A 26827-nucleotide genomic window follows, 5' to 3' on the forward strand; every position below is an offset into this window, starting at 1 on the left:
TGCTGCTACCTGTTTCACTGCCACCTCCACCTTCATGACCTCCTTTAAAAGCCAGCCTGTTCCTGCGGCACTAAATGTCTCTGTCAGCTGAGTTACTGAACTGAACACAGCCTTACTATACCAACTGCATGCACATTGACAAATCCTGGTGTACTTGCTTATTGCTTTGATCCCTGACACACACACTAGAAGAAGCATAGCATTAGCATTTTTGGCTCATTACGTTGTGAGTTTTGTGGCCTACTGTTCAATTTAGACTCCCAATAGGTCACTTGTACATATTACTGGTGAAAATATGGGCAGATATCGGCCTATTACATATATATTGGTAACTTTTTTATGTTCTGAGATGGGTCACACTGATGCTGGAATTGTTTTAGAGGCTGTTTTAATCTTGAGTTCACTAGAAGCATTTCCAAAATAAAAAGGAAGTTCAGCTCTGCTTATTAAAAAAGCAGCAACTTGAAGTAATAAATGATATTGAGGATCCAATATACTGAGGTGCATTGGGATTTTTTTTTTTCTGATCCAAAGAAACCCTAATACAATCCAAACTAGCAATGAATTAACTAATAAAATTTCTGACAATCATCCCAACTTTTTTTGCCCGCCGTGTTGCTCCTTTACGAGACTTCATCACAGCCCGTCATTTACCAAAACCTTTGCAAACTTCCCACATTTTTTTCCAACTTGTGGGGACATTTGCAGGAATTTTCCCAGTAGGGAACTTATTTTTCCGGTTATTTTGAAACCACACGAGTGCAGTGCTGGTCAGCTCACTTTTGGCCGCAGTCTTTTATGTGGGTTCAAGTGCAACTATTTATCATAGCATGAAAGCGAAACATCAGTTTGTCTCCCCAGGCTCTGTTTGTTTTTAAATGTCTTTGAGTGTCGGGACTTTTGCCTCTTAGCAAATACTTCTACACAGGAGCACTTGTTTTTATTACCAAAAACTGCTTGTTTAGCACCATTTTAACCTTCATTTATTTGTAAGTGCTAGCTTACTCTTTGGGAGAAAGCCTTTTGATATGTGATGTTAATCCCGTTTTGTTTAGGATTGCATGTGTGATTTGTGCTGTTTCTATGTGCAAATGCATCTTTCTTTTGATTTTTATTCTTCCCCTTTGTTTGCAAACTTTGTTTGGAATTAAGTAGGACAGAAATATCTTCAAAATCCTCAGGTGTCTCTGACAGGAGTCTGTTTAACATCTGGGTTGTTTATGGTTGGTCACCACAGTGGAGTTTTCTTTGGGGACAGTTTTATCTTTACATTTATGCAGCTGATTTCAAGTGAAATACACAAAACTCAGATGCATTGAATATACACAAATAATTACCACATCTGAAATTGTTTTATATTTTGATTAATTTTGATGATATTGTTAAAAAATCAGTGTTTTCGTTGTTGTTTATTTGTAGTGTTGTTCCATCACTGCAAGATTCAATCAACATTTATTTACAACCCTTTTTTCATGCAGCTGAAAAAGTTTTCAGCTTGATGCTTCATTCACAGAGCAATCACCAGTAACTATAATTGGCTGTAATCAGACGTGTGTTGCACAAAGCTCACAGGCGTAATCACGGCTTTGATTGGCCGAGCAGTTTGGCATGAATAAAAATGTTTGTCATTTTTCGGTCGCTTCTCTTTGCTCCTGGAATCTGCAGGATGTGTTTTGTGTTGGTTTCAGTTTTCAGGCGTCCAGTGTCATCTCTCGCTCTGGTATTTCTAGTAGCTCAACTGTTTGTTATTGTAAGGCTGCTGTGGCACCATCAGCTGTCTGTGTGTGTATGTGTGTTACGGCACCCTTCTGGCTCCGTGCTGCGAGCATTTTTATGTGTGTTGATTCATATCTGTCTCTGTGGTATTGTGTCAATTTAAGTTGTCTAGTGTAGGTTTGTGTGTTTCTAATTAATGTGTGTTTATATCTGTGGGTGTGCATGTGTGCGTGTCCGTATATTTATTTAATTTAATGGGGTCCTCTGCTGTCTCAGCTGCCGTATCTCCTCAACTGTGAGGGCTAACAGGCTGTGTGTCTTTTTGGTGTGTGTGTGTGTGGAGGGGGTACTCAGAGACACGCGCCATCAGGGTCACAGTCCACAGCAGACCGGTGGCAGGATTAGAGCCTGGCCCCAGGATTAGGGGCCCCTGTTAACAACCGCAGTAACCCACCCATCATACACAGACACTCGTCACCCTGGTGAGGGGTTTGGGGAGCCGTCGTCCCTCTGTGGGTGGGTGGGTGTCTGTCAGTCTCCCATTAACTGGCTCCAGGCCTCCTGCACTGATCTGTGTTGTTAGCTAGCAGCAGTCTGCTGTCTGTTTCTGTAGCCAGGGGGTTTTGTTGGTAGTCAGTGACTTCTCATCAGTCATGTTTGTGCTGTTCTTACTTCTTGTTAAGGATAATAGAGATGTATTATCTCTAATATTGTTATATTTTAATTTTATGCCGTTATCAGACAGCCAAGAGTAAGACCGCTGGGTTCAAGGACAGTAAAGAGCTTAATCTGGAGATGTTGTCGTTTACAATCAATGCCTATTCCCGTAACCCACCAATGCACCCCTTTTCGGACAATGTCCATGTGTTCCCAGATGGTACCAAATATGGAGCTCAAGATCGTAGCTATTTCCGCAGAAGGCCAATAAATACGATGGAATATAAGTTGCATTAAGTGTTCATGTAATTAAAGGGATAAAAACACACGGGGCACTGGACACGACAGGAAATGCTTAGTTTTACAATAACCTATTGAATCAGTGATCCTGTAACCTTTAACAAGTTTCTGGGTTTTAAATATCAGACCAGGCTTAAGGGTCGGGATCTCCCTTCAGATTGACACTACAAGCACATATTTTGGAAATCAGCTCTATAATTGTGCAGCCATTTTGCCGTTGAGACGATTCTTAATCTGCCAAAGTGCCATTCTGGCCCCCGGGGTTTTCTTGGAAATCTCTCCTCCACTTTACCAACAGCTCTGAGAATCAGGGAAGGAGTGATTGAGGAAGGATGGATGAGGGGAAGGAAGACAAATTGTAGTAAAAAAGGAAAGACAGGGTAATGGTATGAGGAAGCAAGGAGAACAGGAAACAAGAGGTGCAGGAGTAGAGGGGCGGTATGTGATTTTACACGAAGACAAAGAAAGAAGACGGAGCAGAGAAATACAATTCTGAGAGAGTGGATGCAATTTACAGGAGAGTGAGAGAGGTCCTGGGATAAATGGGCCGTGGCAGATTGAAAAGGGAAGAAGAACCTGGTGATTGTCGCCCTCCTTCAAAATAAACCCCCTCCACTTTAGCTGTAACACATTGTGACCGCAGTGAACATCTCCACTCCAACGAAAAATAAGGAAGAGGAAAAAGAGCGAACAAAAAAACTGAAGCGTCTTTGATTCTGGCCGTGTGTTTTTGTGTTTGCGTTTCTCAGGGTTTTCGGTTTCTGTTTGGCTCGGAGTGATTAGAGAGAAGCAGCAAATTGTGATTTGAGTGTGTACCCACACGCAAACACAAACACGCGTCCAAGATTTGTGGATGCATCTGGTTTATTTCATTGCATCAAATGGACATCTACACAGACACACTGCTGTAACACTGAAAACACACACGCACACAATCCTGCTTATTTGTTATGCAGATACACATCTTTAGATGCTATAGCAGACACACACACATTTGTTCTTCAATACATGTGAGGACCGTACATCCCCTACCCCTAACTTTAACCGTGTGTGTGAAGGGTTTACGCTGTAGCTATAATACAGATGTTTTGCATGAAACCTCTTCAGAATTGTAACTAGAAGTTGGGGCTATGGCTGCTTTTTTTTATACCACATGGAGACCAGAAGAACATTTTACATTGCAATTCCACCACAGCTCCGTAACTAAGCTCCGCCTTTATGCTGCCTTGCCATTTCACATTGGACCAAGCAATGCCGTTGTAAAGCCGCCTCAGTGTGTGTTTTTACATAGCGTTCCAGCTTTGCCGAGCGAGACTTCTCCTGGAGCGAGACTTCTGTTTCTGAAGGGCGATATACTGGGCCGACTGCAAAAGTTTTTGTTCCTTTGAGTCATTTCGACACCCAAAAGTACCAAACTTATCCTATTTAGGGGCGCTGGTTTGGCTGAGTGTGTAGATCAGGCGGCCCGTGTACAGAGGCAACAGTCGTCGTCGCACTGATCGAAGGCTCGACTCCTAGTCTGCCGATCATTTGGTGCATGTCATCCCCATATCTCTTCCCCATATTTCCTGTCTATCTTTATATCTCTACATCTATTAATAAAGGCAAAAAGCCAACAAAATGATTAAAAAAAAAATGTAAAAAATGAATAATCCCACCTTTTAACTGGCAGTTTAAAAGGGGCGAATGGTTCGTCAGCATGATCTGCTTGCATTTTCTCCCACAAGTTTCTGATGTTTGTTCAGCTTGTTTCATGTTCTGCTTCAGAAACCTCTACAATAGCCAATTCATTGTTTTATTTTCCAGTAAAAAGGGAGATTTAGGGAGATAATTAGTAAATCGTTACATTTAAGAAGATGGAACCAGGAAATATTTGACATTTCTGCTTGAAAATAATACTTCATTTATCCCCGGGGAGTAATTTGGTCCTCAGTAGTTTATCAAAACAGTAGCCAATGCATTTTCTTTGAATTGGTTATCTGATCTCTGCAGCTCTAGTTGCAAGTTCATATCAAATCCTTTGTGCATCATAATTAAATTTTTGGATATTTGATGCAGTATTACACATAGACACGTAGATGGTTTCTCATTAGAATTAACAGAAAATGTACTCTCTTATGATATACATCCCTTTATCCCCATCTCTTGTCCTAACAAAGATAGAAGTTCAAGAGCACACACAGTTGAGCATTTCGTGTTTACCCAGTAAACACAATCAGTGTGGAGAGCAGGGACTGATGAGGCTGCAGCACAGGCTGATTCCCGTCTGACTCGGCCTGCAGGCAGACAGTAACCCAATCTGAGCCGGAGAGGGAGGGATGGTGGAAAAGAGCGAGCGAAAGACAATAAGTTGGAAGCAGAGTGTTGATTTGAAAAAACAGAAAGATGAGCCTCTGAGCCCCCCCGAGGAAACAGACACCAGGCTTTGTCTCCTTCTATAAATATCATTCCTCATTCTCCCTCCATTTCTCTTTTCTCCCACTCCCTTCTTCTCTCTTTTTCTCTCTCGTCCTCTCTCAGCCAGCTCTCTCATATCTTGTTCTTCATCTTCTTGTTACGATAATTTTCTACTTGCCTCTCTTCGCTTGACATATTACTCTTCCTTTTCTCCTTCGTGATGTTATTCTTCGTTAATAGAACAAGACCAAATCATTTTGTTGATTTTAGATGCCGTGTCAGGTGTGTTGTTCAAATCTGTATCCTTTTAAATCCCTCATCAAACACAATATACTGTACTTCATTTTGCCATTCAGTATTGCTAATTAAAGTTGTTAATAGACAAACTCAAACAATCATATTTGAGCAGTTAGTGTTTGTACAGCAGTTTTGAGTTGTAGTTTAATTAGCCTTTTAGTTACAAAAGCAAAATGCAAATCAGATGAGCACCGACAATATGACAAATAGATAATATATTTACCTCAGACACTAAAAAAAGGTGAGATAACCTTTCTTTTTTGAGAACAGGATATTTTTCATGAGCTTCTGTAATTTTGTACTTATAAAGTTATTTCAGTAGCGTTCTCTTTGGCGGCACTTTTCGCGATAAGCGGCAATGACAGGAGCATCCCCAATTTAACCAGACGTCTACAGCTGGCTCCCTTTGTTACGGTTGTAACTCTTGATTTTCCTGGCTGACGGTCGCTTTCCTTTTCAGACTGTTTGCTTCATCTGAGCGTCGAGTTTGTTTCTTCTTCTTTGGATTTTCACTTCTTGTTGAAGTTGTATCTGTAGTCATCCATCTTTTCTTTGTTTGTTCAGCCATAGTAGATTACTGTTTACTCACAACACTTGCAGAGACCGGAAAAGCAGCCGCTTAGCTCCGCCTACCCTCTCTGGCAGACCAACCACTGCTGGCTGATGGAAAACGCGTCACTAACTGGCGCCGATGGGATTTTTTTCCACAAAAGTCGCCACAGACACCCAGTCAGTCCATAATAATACTATCTGCAAATGCAAAGGCTTTCATCAGTGGGCCATAGACTCAATCACCATTATGCGACCTTATTTGGCGATAGATAGAGACTTAACAGAAATGTATTCACATGAAAATCTTCAAGATTATTACTTTAAGGCACAATCTTTTGCCAGATGTACACAATGGTAATTGAGCAAATTGGCCTCTGATTCTGGCCCTTTAGTTTGCCGTATTTGTTAATGCAAACAACTGTTTCCAGTCGACATTCCCTGGAAAAATGATAAGCGATATCCTGAACCAAGCAGTGTTTGGTCTGGCAGAGAGAGTAGGCTCCTGTTTCCACTGTGAGCTGAGCTGCGAGTAAGCGGTAATAATATACAAACAAAGAAGAGATTTATGATTACAGATGATGAAACTGGATTCATGTGAAACAGGTGCAAATCCAAAGAAACACATTTATGTTTTGATGAAGACAATCAAAACGGTAATTGATGAGGCTGTTTAGATCTTGAAGTTAGCACTGAATTATAGTCAAGTTTTAAGTCAAGCAAATATTTCGATCAACTGTTTATATTAGAATTGTGCCAGTTTATGCTCTTGTAGGGTTGCTTGTATTCAAACAGCGTTTAACGTTTCTCATGAGAGCGACTTCTTATTAAGTAAAAAAAAATACTGTAGAAAATCTGTTTTTAAGTTTAAAAGAAGCATTGTTCTGTTATTAAAGTCAGATACCGCAGAAGTGACTGGTATCATAAACATCACAGAGCCCTTCATAGTTATTATTTCTGCACTCTTGAACTACTTGTCAAAGCAAATTAAATACGCACCACATTATCAACCGTGACATCGCCATTAAGAGCAGCAACTGATGCTCCGCTGATCCCAGATCCATTGTTTAATCAGTGTGCAAAATCTACTGTCATCTGATCTGCATGCACAAAATGTTTCCATATTGTTGTATCTTGTTCTCTTTTCCTCCATCCATCCCACTCCCCGCATACTGACACACGCACATTCATGTGCGTACACTCTCACACACACACACACACACACACACGTTGTGTGTCTCTAACTATAGTCAGACTCAAGGCGACTGACATTACTGGCATCGCATGGATCATTCGCTGGTGCAGCTGCTTTTTCAGAGCTTGCGCTGTTCAATCCTCTGGCCTTGCACTACCTCTCCCACCCCTCTCTCTCTCTCTTGCTCACTAACCCGGCACCCCTCCTCCTCCTCCTCCTCCTCTACTCACTGAGCTCTTCCAGAGGATGACTTCACGCTCTGGAAGAGGGAAGCAGCGGCAGCAGCAGCAGCGAAGACTATGGTGGCTACGCTACGTTAGCATCTGAGATCTGTTCCCAGCAGCGTGACTTACGACCAACCAGGCTCCCCAGCTGCAGAGCAGAGTGAGGGAGCAGAGAGGGGAGGAGAGGGGAGAGGCAGCGAGAAAGAATTTGTGGGAGAAGGAAAGGAGTAGGATTTGAGAGAAGGAGGAAGAAGCAACAAGAAGAGGGAGGTTGAAAGTTTGATTGCTTTTGCGATGGAGTCATGCGCTGGCTCAGTGTGTGGAGCCGGTAAAGACACTCTGGATTTAAGAGGATGACAGTTAAAGAAACGGGAGAAGAAGAAGAAGAAAGAAGGAAAGAGCTCCGACTTCCTGAGGGGGGGAAGAGCTCTCAGGAGAAAAGCAGCTGAGCTCCAGACGTCCGCATTTTTACTGTTAGTGGAAACATGTTGCTGAGAGGCTGTGATGACTCGCAGTGTTGTTACTGCTGCTACCTTTCTGTGTGTGTGAGTCTGTCAGTGTGCACGATTCAAACCGACAATGCCTCTCCTCCTGTTGGAGTGTGACAGCTCAGAACGGACAAACCCCCAAATCCCACAAGTGACCAGACTCTCAGGACTGAGATGAGACTGAATCGAACAGATCTTTTCCATCAGGAGCTGGATCCCGCCACTCTGGGTTTGATTGAGGCTGTCTGGGGGCTCAGACCGGCTCAGTGACTGTTTGTGTGAGACCGGGGTCACAGTGTCTGAAGACTGTGCTGAAAATCAATTCGCCATTTCGCTTTGTGTTCAGCTTTCCGGGTAGTGAGTTACTCCAGTGAGTAATAATCCTACACAAATCAGCCGCTCTGTTTTTTAAAGTGGTGACAGGAGGATGAGACAGGTTCACCTTTTTGTTCTATGCCCGGGATTCTTTATTTCAAGGCTTCTCCTGTGGTTTATTTTTTATGTAGTTTTGATAACAAAAAGCATTTAAATATCAGCATGACATCAGGACAAACTCGAGACAATCAGATTAAATATCCCTGTTTTTTTATCTGGACAAACAAATCTATTCTTATCTCAGGGAATCTGCAGAGATCAAACGTCCTTTAAAAGCATTTAAGTAATTTCCCCAAAATAAAAACATTAGGAGGTATTCTCAAATCTAATTTGCAAAGGTCTTGAAGATTTTTCCTACGCACCCCGAACACTCACGTTAGTTAGAACTTCTTTGTCGCATTTAGGAAAAATTATACACCTAAAAAGAAAAGTAGGGAGACTGCAGAAGCAATTGTGCATGCAGAAGGCTGTTTACTATCTGACACATTCTAAACACTGTCGCTACTGCTCGCTACAGCTGCTACTACGCGGCTTGAAGACTTAAGAGAAGATAAGATAGAACTTTATTTATCCCGAAGGAAATTATAGAGCCAGATAGCTCCAAAAAATACAGTACAAATAAGAGAAATACAAAAAACAACTCAAATATCAATGAAAGTGTCAAATATAAAGGGTATGGGGTACTTGTACAAGTACCCCATACACTTTATATTTTTCTTTTAAATTGGTTAATTAATCCAGCAATTTGTTTTTGCTAATCTCAGTCAAAGTTACTTCATAATTTATTAATTTATTTCATTTACAGTTGTACTGACAATAATGTGACTGGAGTTCTGTCATTCTTTAATTGGTATTACTGTAAAAACTGTATAAAATGGCATTTCATATGATGTTTAAAAAGTATTCTAAAGGAAGAAATGTAGTGTGAGCTACAGCAATCCTGCCCTCTAAGCTGGATCCAGCAGCCGTTGGATAAAACTAAAACAAAGGGTTAATATAGTCTCCCTCGGTCTTTTTCCAAACAAATTATTTTTTTTGAATACTGCATTTAAACTCATTTCACAAAATTTGATAGGTTTGCTCAAGTGTCTTTGCTGAATATGTTGCAGCACTGAAGGTGATCGTAGACTCTGGCCTCCCTTTGAGTAATGACTTGTGGTCGTGCAGGTGGTCTTGAGAAAGAACCCTGCTTGCTCGATGCAGCTTTACTCATCTTTATTTTAAAAAGAGAATAATCGTAAGGGAAAACATATGAAGTATCTTTCTTTTCTCTCCTCATATTGCAGGTGAGGTGGACGACAGCTCTGAAATTATATGTGCATTTTCAGTTAATCATTAAAAGTGTAATAATACAAAATGTATTTTTCCTCTTTTCTAGGATATAAAAATGACCAGCTGGTGGATTGATTCTGATTGATGTTGAATCTCGCAATTTTCCTTTTCCTTCCTTGGAAACAGACATTTCTTCTCTCGTCTTGCAGGTTCACAGAAAAATCCGGGAGGACTCGGACATGGCCCAGGACTCCCTGCAGTGCCTGGCCCAGCTGGCCTCCATGCACGGGCCAATCTTCCCGGATGAGGGCGCCCAGGTCTCCTACCTGGCCCACCTTGTAGAAGGACTGCTCAGCATGATCAACGGGTGAGTGTGTCACTTTGCTCTTCAACTACACATGCAGTGTGTCTGTGCTCGGTGCTGCATAGTAGCTTGTAGTAATTAAACGTTGTGCTGTGGGTAGTTGTTGTGTGTTTTAGCCATGGATGGTGATGTGACGTTGGTCCATCCACCACTTTGGTTGAGACTGGAATATTTAGACGACTGTTGGATGGATTGTTATTAAGTTTGGTACAGACGTTTATGACTCACAGAGGATGAGTCGTCATGATTTAAGTGATGTCCTGACTTTTAGTAAAGCGGCCCCATCAGGTTGACATTTGTTCGCTATGAAATTTTTGTCATAAAGTTACCTTCCCCTTGTAATGTGAATTAGAATAGTTTTAGAGCTTTCCCTACTTATTAATTCAATTCCATTTTAATTCAATTTATTGTTATAGAACATTTCATACAAATGTTAACTCAATGTGCTTTACAGAAGATACAAAACAAACACACACAAAAAACAAAAAACTAATGAATCCTGAAATACGTATAAAATGACCTCGCACCAACCCATACAACACACTAATATAAGTATATTAAGGGCCATCACCATTTGTGCTAAGGGATGATTAGATAATTTGATGAGCTAACACAAGGAAATTTAGGAGCACAGTGAACTACTATATACATTTATAAGGCGCATGTGTCTGTGCGTAGCTATTGCAACAGTGAATTGTTGCAAATGTGCTGCTTATTTAATCTGCTCAGAAAAACATTAAGAAATGGCAAAAGAATTATATTCAAAGCAAATTGTGTAATAATGATGTGTGCACATGCACGGGTAAGCACACACATACTTGAGATGTTTTGACATTTTAAACCTTCTGTGAGGAGTTTTTTTAAACAGTTACAGAACAGTCCAGTTTAATGCAAATTCCTTTATATCAGCTAAAACAGCAAACCAGAGCGTTTAGCAACAATTACTATATAAAGCATTCTTCTTCACGACAACAGTCTTGCTATCATGATTGTCGCCAGACCGAACTTATAGCACAGGTTTATGTATTTATTTCAAATGTTTATAAGCTTGCCTGAGAACAACACCCATATGACGTATTTTTTCTCGGTAAAAGAAATGAAAAGCTCACACCTGCTGTGTGCTGTTGGAATTCAATTATAAATGAATAGAGAATATTGAATTGTTTCCAAGGCAGCACTCCTGTTCCACTTGATACCAGAAGAAATTCATGAATCAGATTGATCTCTCTCTCCGCTTTCTTTTGACAATTATTTTTGTCTTATTTCTGATAATCTGCAAAACCTTCGATTGTTTCCATTTGCTAGATATGTTTTTGTTCAAGGATGTCTTTTGAAAATATAGACATTTTAGGAAAGAAAATTATATAAAGTAGGAGACGTTATAACATGCAAAACAATTTATCCTCAGTGTTTTCCAATTTTAAAACTTCACAAACCACACAAAAGGATTTGTAGAAAACAGAAGATGAGTCAAAATAATCTTTAATCTGTGAAACAGCAGAGGTTTGGATTACGTAAGAGAGTGCATGTTTGTAAACTTAATCTTCTTTCCTCAGCTGAATCTATTTCTGCTGCACATAGTGTAGAATTCAAAAAGTCACATTACCTTGACTTCAGCCTCAGTAGCTGTTTATCTCCCTCCAATATCTGAAGGATTTCATGTTTCTTAAATTCAGAGACTCAACAAGTGATGGCGGCCGACGTCAGGAGTGTGTGACTCACGCTGTGCCATCTCTGCTTTATTTACAGGAAGTAATTGCTTGTTGAGTCTGTTTTTAATGGCCTCTGAATCCAGCATCTGTTCTCTCTACGGGAAACAAGCAGCAGAAGGAAGAGCTTGTCTTCCAGCTCAGTTACAAATACAGTTAACCAGTAACTTATGTCTCCAGTCTCCTCTTACACTAAATTGATGGATTAAAATTGATCAAATTATTCGTTTATTTTGCACACAGAGATGTTTGTTTATATTTTTCCAAACAGAGAAGAAAAATCATAACTAGAAACCGCTCAAACATGAGTAAATAGAGCGTGTGGGTGTGTACAATCGTTTACCACTCGTCCTTTCATCTGATGTAGAGCTGTCAGATCCGTAAAATGAAATCATGTGGACTGTTTAGTGATTCTAGAAAGAGGCGGAAGCTGCAGTATTTAATAAAACCTCAATGCTTTTGAAATCCTTTTGACGTTACTGTCTCTACAGTTCTTAAATATAGTTGCTATTTGTATAACCTGGCATTTGAGGTGGAGTAGAAGGAGCAGGAGTCAGGCATCAACAACAAAATGTAACTTCAAAAACAGCCTCTTAATCGGTAATCAGCCGTTAGAACACTGTGAGGAGTAAACTGGTCCCGCTGTTGTTTATTTGGTTGCTAAGACTTTGCGAGTGATTGACGTCCTGTGACTCCTGTCACTGTTTCAGTGCGCTGCCTCAACGAGGAGAGAGGGCGACTGGACGTTCATTTGGACGTTGCATGTTATAGAAATCTGAGGCAGCGGTGGCAATAATTCTGTGGTGGCGAATGTATGTAGCGGAAACACTGTTGTTGTTGTTTCTTGGTTTTACTGTCTTATTGCTGCTATTTTTATTGTTGCATTGATTGCGAGTTCACGTCCAATTTCCCTGCACCTGGTGCAATGGCAATAAAGATAATATTTAATTTTATATTAGGGATGATTGGACGCATGGCTCTATATATTCTCTGATTCATGATAGAGTTTAAGGGTATTGAAAATAAATCATATTGTGAATTATTGCACACTCGTTGCCTTGTAGTTCCGCTGATTTTTGTTTTAGACATGGGAAAAAAAGGTTTATTTTAGCAAGAATAAAGAATAAAATGAGAGTAAAAATACAGAAAACGTGTCTTAGATTAGGAAGAAGTAATATTTAATTAATAGTCGTTGTGTTAGACATATATATTCCTGCTTTCTGCTGCAGTGTTTGCCACACACAGCTCAATCAAATCATCTAAAAATGTCCCCCGTCTTCTCCTGCAGAGGTGTCATTCTCACGTCTTTCTATCAGACGTCCTGCCGCACTTGTCTTCATAATCTAAAAAAAAATCTCTGTTCATAAAAATCTAGGAATTGTTACCAAACCGACCTACAGAATATATATATTTTCCTTCTCCACAGAATAAATGAGGGGCCTTCTGAGCCCAAATGTTATGCCTTTCATAATATAACGAGATAACTCGAGGTGATTCATGACTGACATGGTTTAACAGGCATTAGATGTGAATTGGTGTGGGCAGGTGTGTGGCGTCAAAGGACCTGAGCCACAGGGCCTCCTCCATCCGGCAGTGATTCAGCTCTGGCGTGGCCTGCATGTGAAGAAATAGACCCTGAGCTGAGACACATTACGAGTTGTGTGAGCCGGTGGTTTTCACAATACAGCCCATCAATTGTTCCTGTGTGCGATGCAGGGATTCAGAGTGTGTTTTGAGCTTCAGGAAGATGCATTAAAAGAGATTACGGCTCTGTTTTTAGCAGCTGATGAGGCGGCAGTGACACAAAGGTTAGGAGAGAGGCAGGAGTCACCAGATTTATATCAGATTAAAACTAGAAGGTCAGTCTGAGAGCGCACACCTCCGTCAAAGATATTGGTGATGAGTCAGATCTGTTTCATCTTTTATAACATAAAAAAATCAAATTATTTCAGATGATTATATCTTCAGATATTGATTCAGGCCTGTATCTCTCTACTGATTGAATTATATTCTGCACTTGATTAAAAAAAGGACTACATTTTCTACAAATTGGTTCAATATGGAGCTTCAAGACTTTTAACAATAACAGAGAGAGAAGGGAGCACATTGTATTATTACTCTGCTTTTACAAGTGCTCTTAGAAAGCGTTGAAAGGTTTCTCGTTCAGCCTGAAATGGATTTGGCCTATTTTGTCATCGTGACCCTTTTTCAAAGATTTAATGAAACAACATTTTAAAGTACTCTGCAACCTCTCTGTGCTTTCAGTTCATCGTTACGATATAAGTAACTTATGATGCGATGTGCTTTTTAGCTGAATATTTGTTTTAATTTATGGTTTGCCTTCTTCATTCACCATGTTGTAAGTTGTTTTTGGATTATGCTGGTTTAAAGCTAATTTGTTTTTCTGTCACTTTGACCAAAAAAATGTGGTAATTTTATTTTGGTGTTACATACACTTGTTTCTTGGCTGCTTGCCTTTTACCTTGATGGTGCGCTTAAATGCAACTAAGTGAAGAGGGGAACAAATCTGGATCTACGCCAGCTGTGGGAACTTGAAATGTCTTGGCACTTGGAGTTTTACACACATTTGTACCTAAAAGTGAGCTTCAGTCCCCAGAATAATGTGATGGTTGGTATAAGATAATGAGTTGGTAGAGGTTTTGAACAGAAAAGTGGTGCTCATGGGAACTGTGTGTGAAGTACGGAAGAAGTACTTTATGTTCATTTGTGGGTGTGTCTGTCAGCAAAGTGGTTGTGATCTGAATGAAGGGGCCACACTCGCATGTATAAATAACTGAGACGCACAGTTAAAAGTGCACATGAGCTTGTTGGTGGACCACATGATTCTGTGAGTAGGGGTCTCTCTTCTCTCTCATAGTCTCTCGCTCTCTCTCTCTCTTCCCTCCTCTCCCGCTCCGTCTGTAATCACCTATTCTTGGAGCTTTTTTCCAATTGCCTCATCGGAAAACCATGCGGAGAGGGATGGCAGATCCGCAGTGATTGAACAGTTCTGCTCGCAATTTTACCCCATCTGATAGGGGTTAGCTCGGCTTCTCACACAAAATATCCCTCTCTGATTATGAAGAGGTGCATCACGTCAAACATACATGCAGGTTTTGCTATTCTTGTGCGGCTAAGGCGACACAAAAAAGACAAACAATACAGAAAACTTGAGGGCAGTGTTGGTTTTTATAGAGGGGTTAAAAGAGGGTTTCCCCCTGAGCGTCACTAAGTGCTTTCATCTGAGCAGAAATGTGGAAAACCCTAAACAAGCTGTTACGCAGACGCTGTGACTGTTTGAAGTATAGGCATCGTATAAGCCTGTTTGGTTTAGCTTCCAGCTACGAGGAGCTGCATGCATTAATGAGTAAAGCCTGACTGATAACACGGCAACCTGATGTTATCGGTCCATTTCTAGTCGTATATTCTTTTGCACTGCGCTGCTTGCACTGTCACTGTTCCTCATCCAAATGCCTTAATATTTTATATATATATTTATATATTTATATCATAGATAGAAGTCGCTAACACATGTTTATCTTGTTTATTTATATGTGAAACACTTTACCTGCAGAACTGACACTGGACCCTGACTGGGACAGTTTTTGAAGAGGGCTCAGTCATGTATGATCTTGTGCCTTCTGTTTTATTGTGTTATCGCTTGTGTTTTTGTATTGTTCTGTTTGTTATTGTTTTGGTTTTTGTCCTTTGGCCTTTGCCTTTATTGGATAGGACAGTGAATAGAGTGGGAAATGAGGGAAGAGAGTGTAGCGATTACCTGCAGCAAAGGGCCGAGGGTCAGCTTTGAACCCTTGGCTGCTGCATCGAGGACGGTGCCTCTATACATTGGGCGCTCTTTAACCGCTGAGCTTAACCTGCGCCCCTCTTTCTTATTGTAGAGTTTGTTTTGTACACTCACTTGTATATTTGTTGTTGACTTTTATGTATTTTAATGGCCATATAGGGATGGGCATTGCAAATTGGCTTGGGCTATAAATGCTGTGGAGCGTAACATCGGTTAACATGCTTCCTACTTGTCCCTATATACACAGTAAATAAGATAAATCTTGCTATATTTAATTTCTTATTTACTTGTTTCGGTTTTCTGCTGGTCTCCGAGACTTCCAAGAAGTTACTTCATTGTATGTGTACAATGACAAATTAAATGTTTTATGTTTTATACTGTATGTTGGTTGAAGCGAGAAGTTTATTTTCCAACCTTAAAATGATCGCTCAGCCAAAACATATCTTAGTTACAAGTCTTTAGTTACCAAAGTGGAAGAGATCCTTAATAATAATAATAATAATATACATATTTTTTCATCTAGACTTTAAATTAAGGATAAAATGAGAATTCTATTTCTATTATATGATCACGTCTGTATTCTCTGTCTATAACAGCACATTGGGTGTGATAATATACTTACATTCTTAAAAATGTGTGTAGTCAGGAGTTTTTCTGGAGCTGGAGTTTTCTCACATAAAATTTTAACATTCGTTTGTTCCTGCCTGCTTAACGTGTTTTAATGGGGTGTAAAACAGTCCCGTCATTTGGTGATGTATCTCTTCAGAGAAATTTAAAGCGCTTGTTTTACATACTGAGAAGTTGTTCAGGATTTAAACTCATAGACGTGTTGCTCACTCATTTGCACAGACACTGGGTGTCTGGTGGTGATGATAAGATGGACCTTTAGGCTCCTCTGATAGTGGCGGGAACTTGACCTAGTATATTGTCTGCTGTCTGGAGCTGTGTTGATGCAAACAGCGTATTATTGTCATATTTGCAGTTTGTTCTGATGGCGTCTACAGAGGTCTGATGCATGATTATTTCATTTCAAGTACTTAAACTTGAGTTGCTGAATGGGTTGCTGTCTGCATGGTTTCAAATTCCTCTTCTTTGTTCAGCAGTCCACACATGCTTTGATTTAGCTGACTTTGACTATGTAGACTGCAACACAAGTTTAGTTTTCTTCACCTCAGTTGCCTTAAAAACTGCTGCATTATGCATACATGTTCTTTGTTGTACAGTCGCTGCCGTCACATTTGTCCAGCCGGTGCAAAATTAAGTTTACAACTCACTTTTTAATCTGTTTATGAAATTCAACAACATACGAGCAATATGTTTTATCATGTGCAGAGTCAAAACTGTCGCTTAATGCTTCATGGTATGATCTGATGATGACAGTTTCTCTTAAAAAGTTTAATCACAGCCTTCTGTAAACCTTGTGTACTCTGTGTACTGTGCTAAGCAGATAAACCATAAAAAGATCCCCAGATGCAGCAGTGGAAAACTGCTCAGGGGTCAAGTTGCCCATATATTTTGGTTAAGGATCAATTTTCATGCCTGTTTCCAAACCTCAGTCTTTGCTGAGTTAAATGGAAAGTGACCCCCGTTTAGCCTCGGCCTCTCCCAGCAGTGTGGAACCGTAACCTCCTCGGGCCAAAGCACGGGTTTGAATCCAAGATGAAAAAGAAAAGTGGGGATTCTCTTCCCTTGATTTTTAAATTGATTTTCACCACTGAATGTAACGCTAGTAGCAGATGAATCGTAAAATTCACAAGATCCATACTACAGTGCCAGCTGTTCTTAGCTTTCATTTCCCCCCCCGATTCTCCAGACAACATGCTCATTGATTGATATTTGTTTGCAGGATTGAGATCGAGGACTCCGAGGCGGTGGGAATCTCTAACATCATCTCCAATCTGATCACCATGTTCCCTCGAAGTGTCTTAACAGCGCTGCCCAGTGAACTCTTCACCTCCTTCATCAACTGCCTCACGCTGCTCACCTGCTCGTTCGGACGCAGTGCCGCCCTGGAGGAGGTGGTAAGTAATTACACCTTTCTCATGCCTCACAAACATTTAATCATCTTCACTAGATTCGTTGTGTAACGAGAAAGAACATGCTGAACGAAAACCCAGTGATTTTTGATTTAAGGTTCATATATACTAAGTATACTTCACTGGCAATGGGAAAAGAGAAAATCTGCATTTATTAGCATCTGAAAAACCTGCGTCAATGCACTAATTTTGAAGGGAAAGGGGTACAACATACTTTTACCTACAAGTTTTAAAACTTAAAATGTGAAAAAGCATAATACCCCCTCTTTAAACTTTGACTGTGAAAGAATCAAACATCCTGCATCGCTTATACTCACTGTAAAGTTTATCTTTCTGTCCTTGTCCAGCTGGATAAAGACGACATGGTTTACATGGAGGCCTACGACAAGCTGCTGGAGTCGTGGCTGACACTAGTTCAAGACGACGAGCACTTTCCTCGCGGCTGCTTCGTCCAGCCGGCGGTTCAGGTCTTCAACTCGTATATCCAGTGTCACTTGGCTGCTCCTGACGGCACCCGGAATCTGGTGAGACTCTTTCTATTTCTACAAACATATTTTATTTTTCTTTAATATGTTAACCAATTTTTTTAACCGTTTCACAAAGTTGAAAGGGGACTTAAAAGATTTGTAAAACACATGTAAAGATAGACTAATCCAACTCTATAGATTTCAGTATTACAATACTGGCTCTGCTCATGCCCAGAGGAGGATGTTTATGCATTCTTTAATTTGCCATTTCAGTTTACACTAATCCTTCCCCCCTGACACGTTTGACTCACTTTTTCTTTCACTTCTTCTCTGTGCACGTTATGAAACGCTGAACCTCGCCCATCTCCCCACCCCTCAGTCAGTGAACGGCATATCGTCCCATGAAGAGGAAGAGATCAACGAGCTGCAGGAAGACGACAGAGAGCTGTTCTCTGACCAGCTGTCCAGCATCGGCATGCTGGGACGTGTGGCTGCAGACCACTGTATCCCTCTGCTAACGAGGTAAAACACATCATTGCTTTAAATCCTTTTCTGCTGCAACAGTTTGTGTGAACATCTTTACACAGATTGCATTATTTTAGATTCATTAGATTTTCAGTATAGAAGTGTAAAGTGTTTGTGTTCCTCATGTTGACGCTGGTCTTGGTGCATCTTCTTGCAGCCTGTTGGAGGATCGGGTAACACGACTGCACGGTCAACTCCAGAGGACCCAGCAGCACCTCATGGCTACATCTGACCCCGGATCAATGGACCGCAAAGTCCTGGACGACCTCTATGAGGACATCCACTGGCTCATACTGGTCTCAGGTCAGCAGCAGGACATAAAGCTGTCTTTGTATCTTTTTGTTTTATGTAAAAAGGACATTTTACAATTGTCTGATCTCCTGATGTCTCATTTTCTGCTTTGTCACAAGGAGACAATGACTAGCAAGGTCTAGTAGCTTTGTGTCTCATTGTGTTTAAATAGCCTTCTTTGTTCATTAAAATTACTACATTTAGAGTACAAAAGAGTATTTGTTAAATGTTAACTTTTTACTAGTTACTGGGGCAAAAAGGTGATAGAATCAAACCCCTCCCAAAAATAAAAGGACGCGATCGTAAGAGGGTTTTGTTGGGACAATAAAAAATGCACACATTCACACTTGACTCTTCCAGTGCAGTTTAATCCAATTCACGTCTTTATTTGTGAACAAAACAGAAGAACAGAACTCCACCCGGTTCTGTGGGTTGGTGTTAATAAAATATTGTCTGGACCAGCATCATTAAAGGCGAGCAGAGCGTCTTTGCAGATTTCTCACCATAAACTTTCTATTCAGGCTGCTGACGCCTTTCCAGATGACATCTGTATTTTTCCATTGTTCTTAAACTTGCTCTTAAAACAATGAAGCTGGGACATTTGTGGATCTGACGTTACACCCAACCACAAAGAATTGTTGTTTTTTGTTAAGGTCATGTTGAAATGGCTGATTACAAATCCTGACACAAAGCTGGATACTGGAGCTGCAACGGTCGTGTTGTTTTTAGTATAATTTATATATTGTCACTAATTACTTTGTTCATTTTTTTGATGCATTAAATGTTTCAAATTAGTTGTGAATCACAACTTTTCCAGAACTCCGACAGAACAGTCCAAAACCAGAAGAAGATTAAAATAAGAATGTGATCGAAAATGAGAATTTAAAAACCGACAATTTGGTATTTCTGCCAACAAAACAACTAAAAAACGACTTGTTACTTGTTAGAGGTTTATTATCTGTTGATCAACAAGTAATATATCAAGTAGCTGGATACTCACTGTGATGATGATGATCTACACTTTAACATGTATCTGCTTCTGGGCAACGATTAAGCTCAGCGGTAAAATCTGTGGCCCATATACAGAAGCGTCAGACCTCAATGTGGCGGCCCGGGCTCGACTCCCACCCTCGGCTCTTTGCTGCGTGTCATCCCCACTCTCTCTTCCCCTGCCTCTAACACTATCCAGTATCCTCCCTATCAATAAAAGCATAAAAGGCCGAAAAAAATGTATAGCTTCTGTCTGTGCCTCCTCCAGGGTATCTACTAGCAGACGACCCTCAGGGAGAAACCCCGTTGATCCCCTCGGAGGTGATGGAGTTCTCCATCAAACACTCGACAGAAGTCGACATCAACACTACGCTGCAGATCCTCGGGTCACCGGGGGAGAAGGCATCGTCCATACCGGGCTGCAACCGCACCGACTCAGTCATCAGGTACTCTCTCAGCTGTGTGGCTAAGGTTGATATTGAAGTGAATATTTTGTGTCGCACTTACATTGCTCCTTCTTGTTCTCTTAAATTCTCCCTTTGCTGGGTCTGAAGGCTTAAGGTTTCACTTTTTAACTAAAGGGCTGTTTTTCTCTTGACTTTCTTGCCGTGTGATGGTTTTTCTGGTTTCCAGGGTTCTTGATTTTGTCAGCAGATTGTTTATCCTTTGACTTTGAACTTTGAAGGTCTCAGGTTTGGTTTGTGTAACTGTAAGAATTTTAAATCCAAACGTGTGATTGATACAGTATGCAGCACAGGTTTGACATGTTGGCACTGCACATTAGGATGCCTGCAGTCACATGTATTGTTGTATTGGAAGAGATGGCTTCTCTTTGTGTGTCCAGCGATCCGCGAGCGTTCTGACAGTTGGTCTCATTTTACCAGCCAGAACCCATAAAACCCGCCCAGAATAGACTTCCTCGATGGCCAAGGCTGGTTGTACCTCAAAGTGTTTGTCACAGTCATTGTCCTGTAAAGTTCATTCAATTCAATAAATCATCAGCCGTATATATTAATGCAGTTACATAATTGTTACATGGTTGTTAGAGGATTATTCTGGAGTTTTGGATTGATGTTCAGATGAGTAAAGCAATTTTAAGACGTCAGTTTGTGCTTAGGTTACTGTTTGAGCTTCAGTGATGAATCAGTGAAGTCATCTATATGTGATTTTAAAGGAAAAAAGTTAAAATTGTCTTATTCCAGCTTCTTAAATACGAACAGTTTCTTTTTTTTGGTGCTGATCAATGATAAATATTTGACTTGTGGGCAAGACAAAGACATTTAGGGATGTCATCTTAGGATTTGGCAAACACTGATCTATATTTGTCACAAGTTTTATTGACAGAAAACTAATACATTTAGAAAATCCTTTTTTAGAAATGCCTAAATTCTCTAGTTCCAGATACATACATTATAAAATGAATATCTTCACGTTTTGGATTGTTTATAGAACAAAACAACAAGATTTGTATTTTTGTTTGTCAGGAAATTAAGGGCACCATTTTTTGACATTTTGTAGACTGAGAATAATAATACCATGCCAGAGATGTTCCTGAATTTGTATTGTGTAGATGTGTCGAGCTTAAAAACAGCTTGATCTTACTTTTCCTTTCTGCTGGATTTTTGCTTGTTTCTTAATTATTCCAGACAGTTTTAAGCCTCTGGACTAAAATAAATGATCAATTAGTTAATTCAAATAAATAGCTGGGAAAAATTTGTAATGAAAACATGCAGGTTGATCTGCAGGTTGGAATCAGAGCCGTCTTTTTCAGGGTGGCCGGTTCAAGTCCCGTTACGGACCAGGCATGGAATTGGGAATGGTAGAGGTGCCAGTTCCTCTCCTGGGCACTGTTGAGGTGGTGCCCTTGAGCAAGGCACCCCGACTGCTCGGGGCACATGTCCATGTGCAGCCCGCTCACTCTGACATCTCTCCTTTAGTGTCCATAGGGTGCTGTTTGTGCACGTGTGTATTTCGGTCTTATACACAATGATGCCTGTGTGCTTGTCAAACTATAAGAGCGATAAGAAAATCCTACATAACAAGAGATAATAAAAAGACTCGGGGATGCAAAGCGTGTCCGGCTGCTGTTATCAGATGGGATTTATTTTTCAACAACAATTAATAGTGCGGCCGGACAGTAATGTGACTTTGGTGTTTGAACCTCGTGCGGTTCAGGGGCTCTTGGCGGTCACACTGGATGCTTGTCTGTTAGAGGGGACAGAGTGTGTGTGTGTGCGTGCAGATAATCACAGTGACGACAATAGATAGTCACAGCAGCCAGAGATTGTCTGCTGAAGGTCGTTTAGCCCTTGTTCTTTCTAGATTGTTCATTAAGTGGCGGCGTGTGTTGGTGTGTGCGTGTAGCAGGGATGACAGCAATGACAGAGGATTGCAGAGACGAGTGGCCGCTGGCGTCAGGTTGCCTATCAGCGAGCGGGCGACCCCGGCCCCGTAAATGTCAGCGCGGTTTTGTTTTCTGCAAACAATGTGAAACTGTGCACTGTCCTCCGCAGAGGGGGGCGGCCCCTTAAGCTGCTTTAAGCCCTCTGTCTCTGTGTCCTTTATGAACTCTGTGTGATTGTGTGCGTGGCCTTGACTTTGTGAAGCCCGCTTGTTCACACACAGAGAGTGCATCAGGATGATTATGACTATCTTTAAAGGTTTTATCATTTTGTTTGGCAGATGCAGAGGCTGATTTGATCCAAAATCACAATTTACTGCAGCTAGGGATGAGCATCGTTAAGACTTTAATGGTATAACTACTCTTATTGATAGTGCTTAATGATCCTGTGCTTTAACCGTGTTCTTATCGGTTCTTTTTAGAGATTTAAGATTAAAGATTTCTTTTTTTTTTCTGAAATGTGAAATTAACAAATATTCACAGCAAAAGAAACAGCAATGTGTAGAACAGATCACTATTATAGACTCCACAACAGCATCGTCTCTGGTGAAGTTTAACCTCACTTTTTAACGTTTGCTTCTCTCCGCCATCGTCACGAGCAGGACTTGTGTGTGCGTGCATGTGTGCGTGCTGTAGCGTGTGTGAGAGAGAGCTGCCCCTCGCACACAGACTTTGCGACAGATATCTCTCTTTTGGATTGGGAATATGTATCACAGACGTATGTCTTAATCTTATTGCAAATTAGAAACGGTTGCTGAGATTAAATGAGCAAGATAACGTGCTTGTAGGAATAATAAACTTTATTTCTCCAGTACCGAAAGCAGAACCGATAACATTGGAAGTTTATCAATGTCTTTATCAAGGTCTTGAATTAGCAACATTGTTTGGAACCAGCTCCTCTTCATTTTCATCTGCAAAAAAAAACAACACTTTCTCCTTGAATAAAAAGCTGCTCGCTGCTCGCTGCCAACTACTTTCACATTGTTTTGTCTCTACTGAGCTCAGCATCTTGTCATGACCTTCTTTGATCTATTTCAGTCTCAATTTCTGTCTCATCTTCATTTTGACCCTCAAGTACAACCCCATTCTCACACCTTCTTTCAACTCTAAATCCAGGTTGTTGTCAGCGGTGTTACGGACGTCAGAGGTCGAGTCCCGGGCGACGAGAGCGAGCCTGACGGAGCTGCTGAGCCCACAGATGGGCAAAGACATCGTTTGGTTCCTCAGACGCTGGGCGAAGACGTACCTGCTGGTGGACGAGAAGCTCTATGAGCAGGTACGAGGCTCTCTGCACATCGCTCTCTTACAGCTTACAGATGTTTCTCCTCCAGCTGTCTCATCTCTCCTCCTGTCTCTCCTCAGATCAGCATCCCCCTCAGCACAGCGTTCGGTGCAGACACAGAGGGAGCCCAGTGGATTGTGGGTTACCTTCTGGAGAAGGTGATCAACAACCTGTCCGTGTGGAGCTCCGAGGCTGAGCTGGCAAACGACACCGTGGAGCTGCTGGTGACGCTGGTGGAGAAGAGGGAGAGGTGAGGAGTGATTAACAACTATTTTTATAATCGATTAATAGTTTTTATTCTTTCTGTAGGAAAGAAAATAGCTAAGATTTTTTGTTACAGCGACACAAATGTGAACATTTATGGTCTTTAATGATTGTAAACTAAATATCTTTAGTTTTTACTCTTTATAGGACAAATCAAAGCATTTGAAGATGTTACTTTGATCTTTAGGAAATGGGGATACATGTTTGTCTGATGTTTTATAAAGGGAAAAATTTAATCCCATGGATAAGATAATCCTGACTCTTTATTGCGTAGTATGGGCCAAGCTTTGAATACGTTTGATCTTACCTTGCCTCTGTGCTTTCTTTGATAAAAGAATAATTTTAAAAGGGATGATCATCAGGTTGTTACTACTGGATTAAAACCTTTTACGGGCCGTCAACGCCAAGAAAAATAACAATAATGATACAATAGATTTCTTGTTTTCTTTCAATCCAAGGAAGAGTGCACACCACGGCTATTGTAATCCAGGGATAAACAATATGGTTAGGACCACTTTCAGAGCAATGTGATGAGTGATAGTGACACTGACAGCTGATCAAAGCCAGGCTACAACTTTATGTAAGATGCACTCATTAAAATATCCTTCTCTAATCACTCAGTCTTGGCTCTGTATTATACAACTTAAATAAAGCTTGTAAAACTTAAAGCTCCTGTATGGAACCTTCAGTTTGTGTTTGTGGCGCCCCCTGTGGACAAAGAAGCACCTATTATCTCTTTTCTGATCTTGTCCTGTGTACGTCTAAGTTGTGTTTTCTGGTGAAAATCTTCTCCTGCTTTCTTTTATGATTTAAACGTATCAATAATCGAGAATCTTTGCAATGAAAATATAAACAAAGGCTGTCAGTCTGCTCATCTGACGCCTACCCCGCGGCAGCAGTTACAGGCATCGAAAAATCTACAAAGAAATAATCGATCTTGTCGCTGTCGGCCTTGCTTACTTTTGCAGGTCATAGAGATGCATCAGTATTAATTTCAGTCTGTTTCAGAACCAAAAAAATGTTAAGCTGCACATCACACAGACAAAAAAGTCATCTTATCTTTGACATACTGTCCTTACTGATTTCTTCTTTGGCTTTCAACAGGACATCATCAAACTGATGTTGAATCATATCAAAGTTTGAATGTTTGTCTTGTAGTCAGATGTTGGATCCTTTTAACTCCTCTTGTCTTTTAAGAATGTTTTAAAGTTATTTTGTGTTTACGTTCAGCATCATACAGCACAAACATTTTATCATAATTCCTTTTACTTAGCGACCAAAACAGCTGGAGAGCACAGAACAACTTTGCACAACAGCTTACAGAACGTTATCGTTCATCGCTGTGGACGCTCACTTCTCTTTTGTTAGAGTAACTTGGTGTCGACGGCCCTCACAACTCCAACTGTCAGGTTTTTTATGTACCAGGCAAGACAATCATCTTCACTCTGTTAAGTTGTGGAAATGCTCTTTATGTTTGAGAAGTATCTTTATACTCGTGTGTCTCCCGTTTTTGTCTCAGTCTAACAGCCGGTCTGTTAGAAAGCTCTGTGCGCTGCTTGCATTACTTTGTTAAACATGTTTTACATTAGAAGCAGGTTTGTGAGGCCTTGTGGGCGATATCGTCCTTAAGTGCAGATGTTTTATCCGATTGCCGGTGGTCACATCAGATCCTTCTTAACCCCAGACTATTAACAGCCGCTCTGCCTCCCTGTGTGTTCAGGGCGAACATCGTGGTGCAGTGCGAGAGCTGGTGGAACCTGGCGAAGCAGTTTGCCAGCCGCAGCCCGCCGCTCCACCTGCTGTCCAGCTCTGTGCAGAGGACTCTGATGAAAGCTCTGGTCCTGGGAGGCTTCGCACACATGGACGCCGACGCCAAACAGCAATACTGGGCCGAGGTAAAGTGTGCAAAGAGGTGTGAAGATTAGTTCATGAGAAAACCATTTAGAAAGAAAGATTAAAGATTAGATCTGCATACACAATCTCTAATGCAGAGAAATATGCCTTAAAAAGTGTCCTTTAAGACAAACAGAAAAACTATTGTTGTCAGGAGTCACAGATCTCTGCAGACTCCAGTCAGATCCGCGGAGGAATGATGGATGCAGTCGATAATATTCTCCCGTCGGGTCTTTCTCCCGTGTGTATAACATGATCCTTTTAGTGATCCTGCAGGCCTGTGTCTTAATAGGCTGACAGTAGTAAGTAAACGGGGGTGCAAAGCCACAATGACTCCAGAGTAATTATGGGGGGGTGTACGAGTGAGACGGCAGCTGTTGGCTCCTGCAGCTGCTTTGTCTCAACTTGGATGGCTCTGTGGGAGGAGGAAGAGGAGCGACGGAGCCAGCAACTGATCACACACTCCTTTGTTACATCTCCACATTCCTCCTCCTGCCTTACACGCACCGAGAAATCACTTTTATCCCGTCGAATCAAATAACTTGAATTTAACTTGATATGTGTGTCAAAACTGAGTTTGAGGCGACATCGGTCAGAAACTTTGGTCTGTCTTGCTGCAGGTCTGCCCGAAGATTGTAGGCTGCCACTTCTTTAAGTGCCCAACATTAAAAAGAAACATAAAATAGTGCCGTAAAATATGTTCAAGTGAAGAAAGGCTCTCAAACTTCAAAATGTTTGCAGGACAACATGATACATAAAATAAACTATGTCGCATCTAAAGTTAGACATTTGTTTATTCTTACATAAAGACATTCTGTTTCTCTCCGCCCAGGTGCTTCATCCTCTCCAGCAGCGTTTCCTCAACCTCATCAACCAGGAGAACTTTGCTCAGATCAGCCAGGAGGAAGCCGTCAAACAGGAAATCGTCGCCACGTTAGAGGCGCTGTGCGGCATCGCAGAGGCGACGCAGATCGACAACGTGGCCTCGCTCTTCTCTTTTCTCATGGACTTCCTGTCCAGCTGCATCGGCCTCATGGAGGTGAGAGCAGGCTGGGAAGGTGGATCGGTCATGTAACAGTTTCACAGAATCACAGGACGTGGTCGGGATGGGTGCATTATTGTGAATGCTGAGTAGGAGACAAAAATAGATTGGATTTTAAAGGATGGACATTTTCCACCAACAATAAATAAAGAAAATGAACAAATAATGAAGATTATATAATAACAAAAATAAATCATTAGCTGCAGCCCGCGATAGGTCATTAAAGACGTGGTGGGTCCTGAGGCTAGACCAGTTGAGTTGTGTGTTATAAGATTCTTTACACATGTG

General features: G+C 41.0%; 1 protein-coding gene across 1 annotated transcript in view; it reads left to right on the forward strand.

Moving 5' to 3' along the window:
• The window catches only part of xpo4 (exportin 4), a 48095-nt gene that overhangs the window by 16812 nt on the left and 4456 nt on the right, over nt 1-26827 (forward strand). Inside the window, exons 8-17 of the mRNA XM_069663695.1 lie at nt 9680-9837; nt 17195-17369; nt 17732-17908; nt 18231-18373; nt 18534-18679; nt 19926-20103; nt 23175-23334; nt 23421-23590; nt 25325-25499; nt 26330-26536. Of these exons, the coding sequence (XP_069519796.1) occupies nt 9680-9837; nt 17195-17369; nt 17732-17908; nt 18231-18373; nt 18534-18679; nt 19926-20103; nt 23175-23334; nt 23421-23590; nt 25325-25499; nt 26330-26536 (1689 nt within the window). The remainder of the gene's footprint in view (nt 1-9679; nt 9838-17194; nt 17370-17731; nt 17909-18230; nt 18374-18533; nt 18680-19925; nt 20104-23174; nt 23335-23420; nt 23591-25324; nt 25500-26329; nt 26537-26827) is intronic.

The sequence above is a fragment of the Semicossyphus pulcher genome, unplaced genomic scaffold, assembly GCF_022749685.1.
Source record: "Semicossyphus pulcher isolate SPU_LCO1_2020_fin unplaced genomic scaffold, fSemPul1.0.p SCAF_15, whole genome shotgun sequence".
NCBI lineage: Eukaryota > Metazoa > Chordata > Actinopteri > Labriformes > Labridae > Semicossyphus > Semicossyphus pulcher.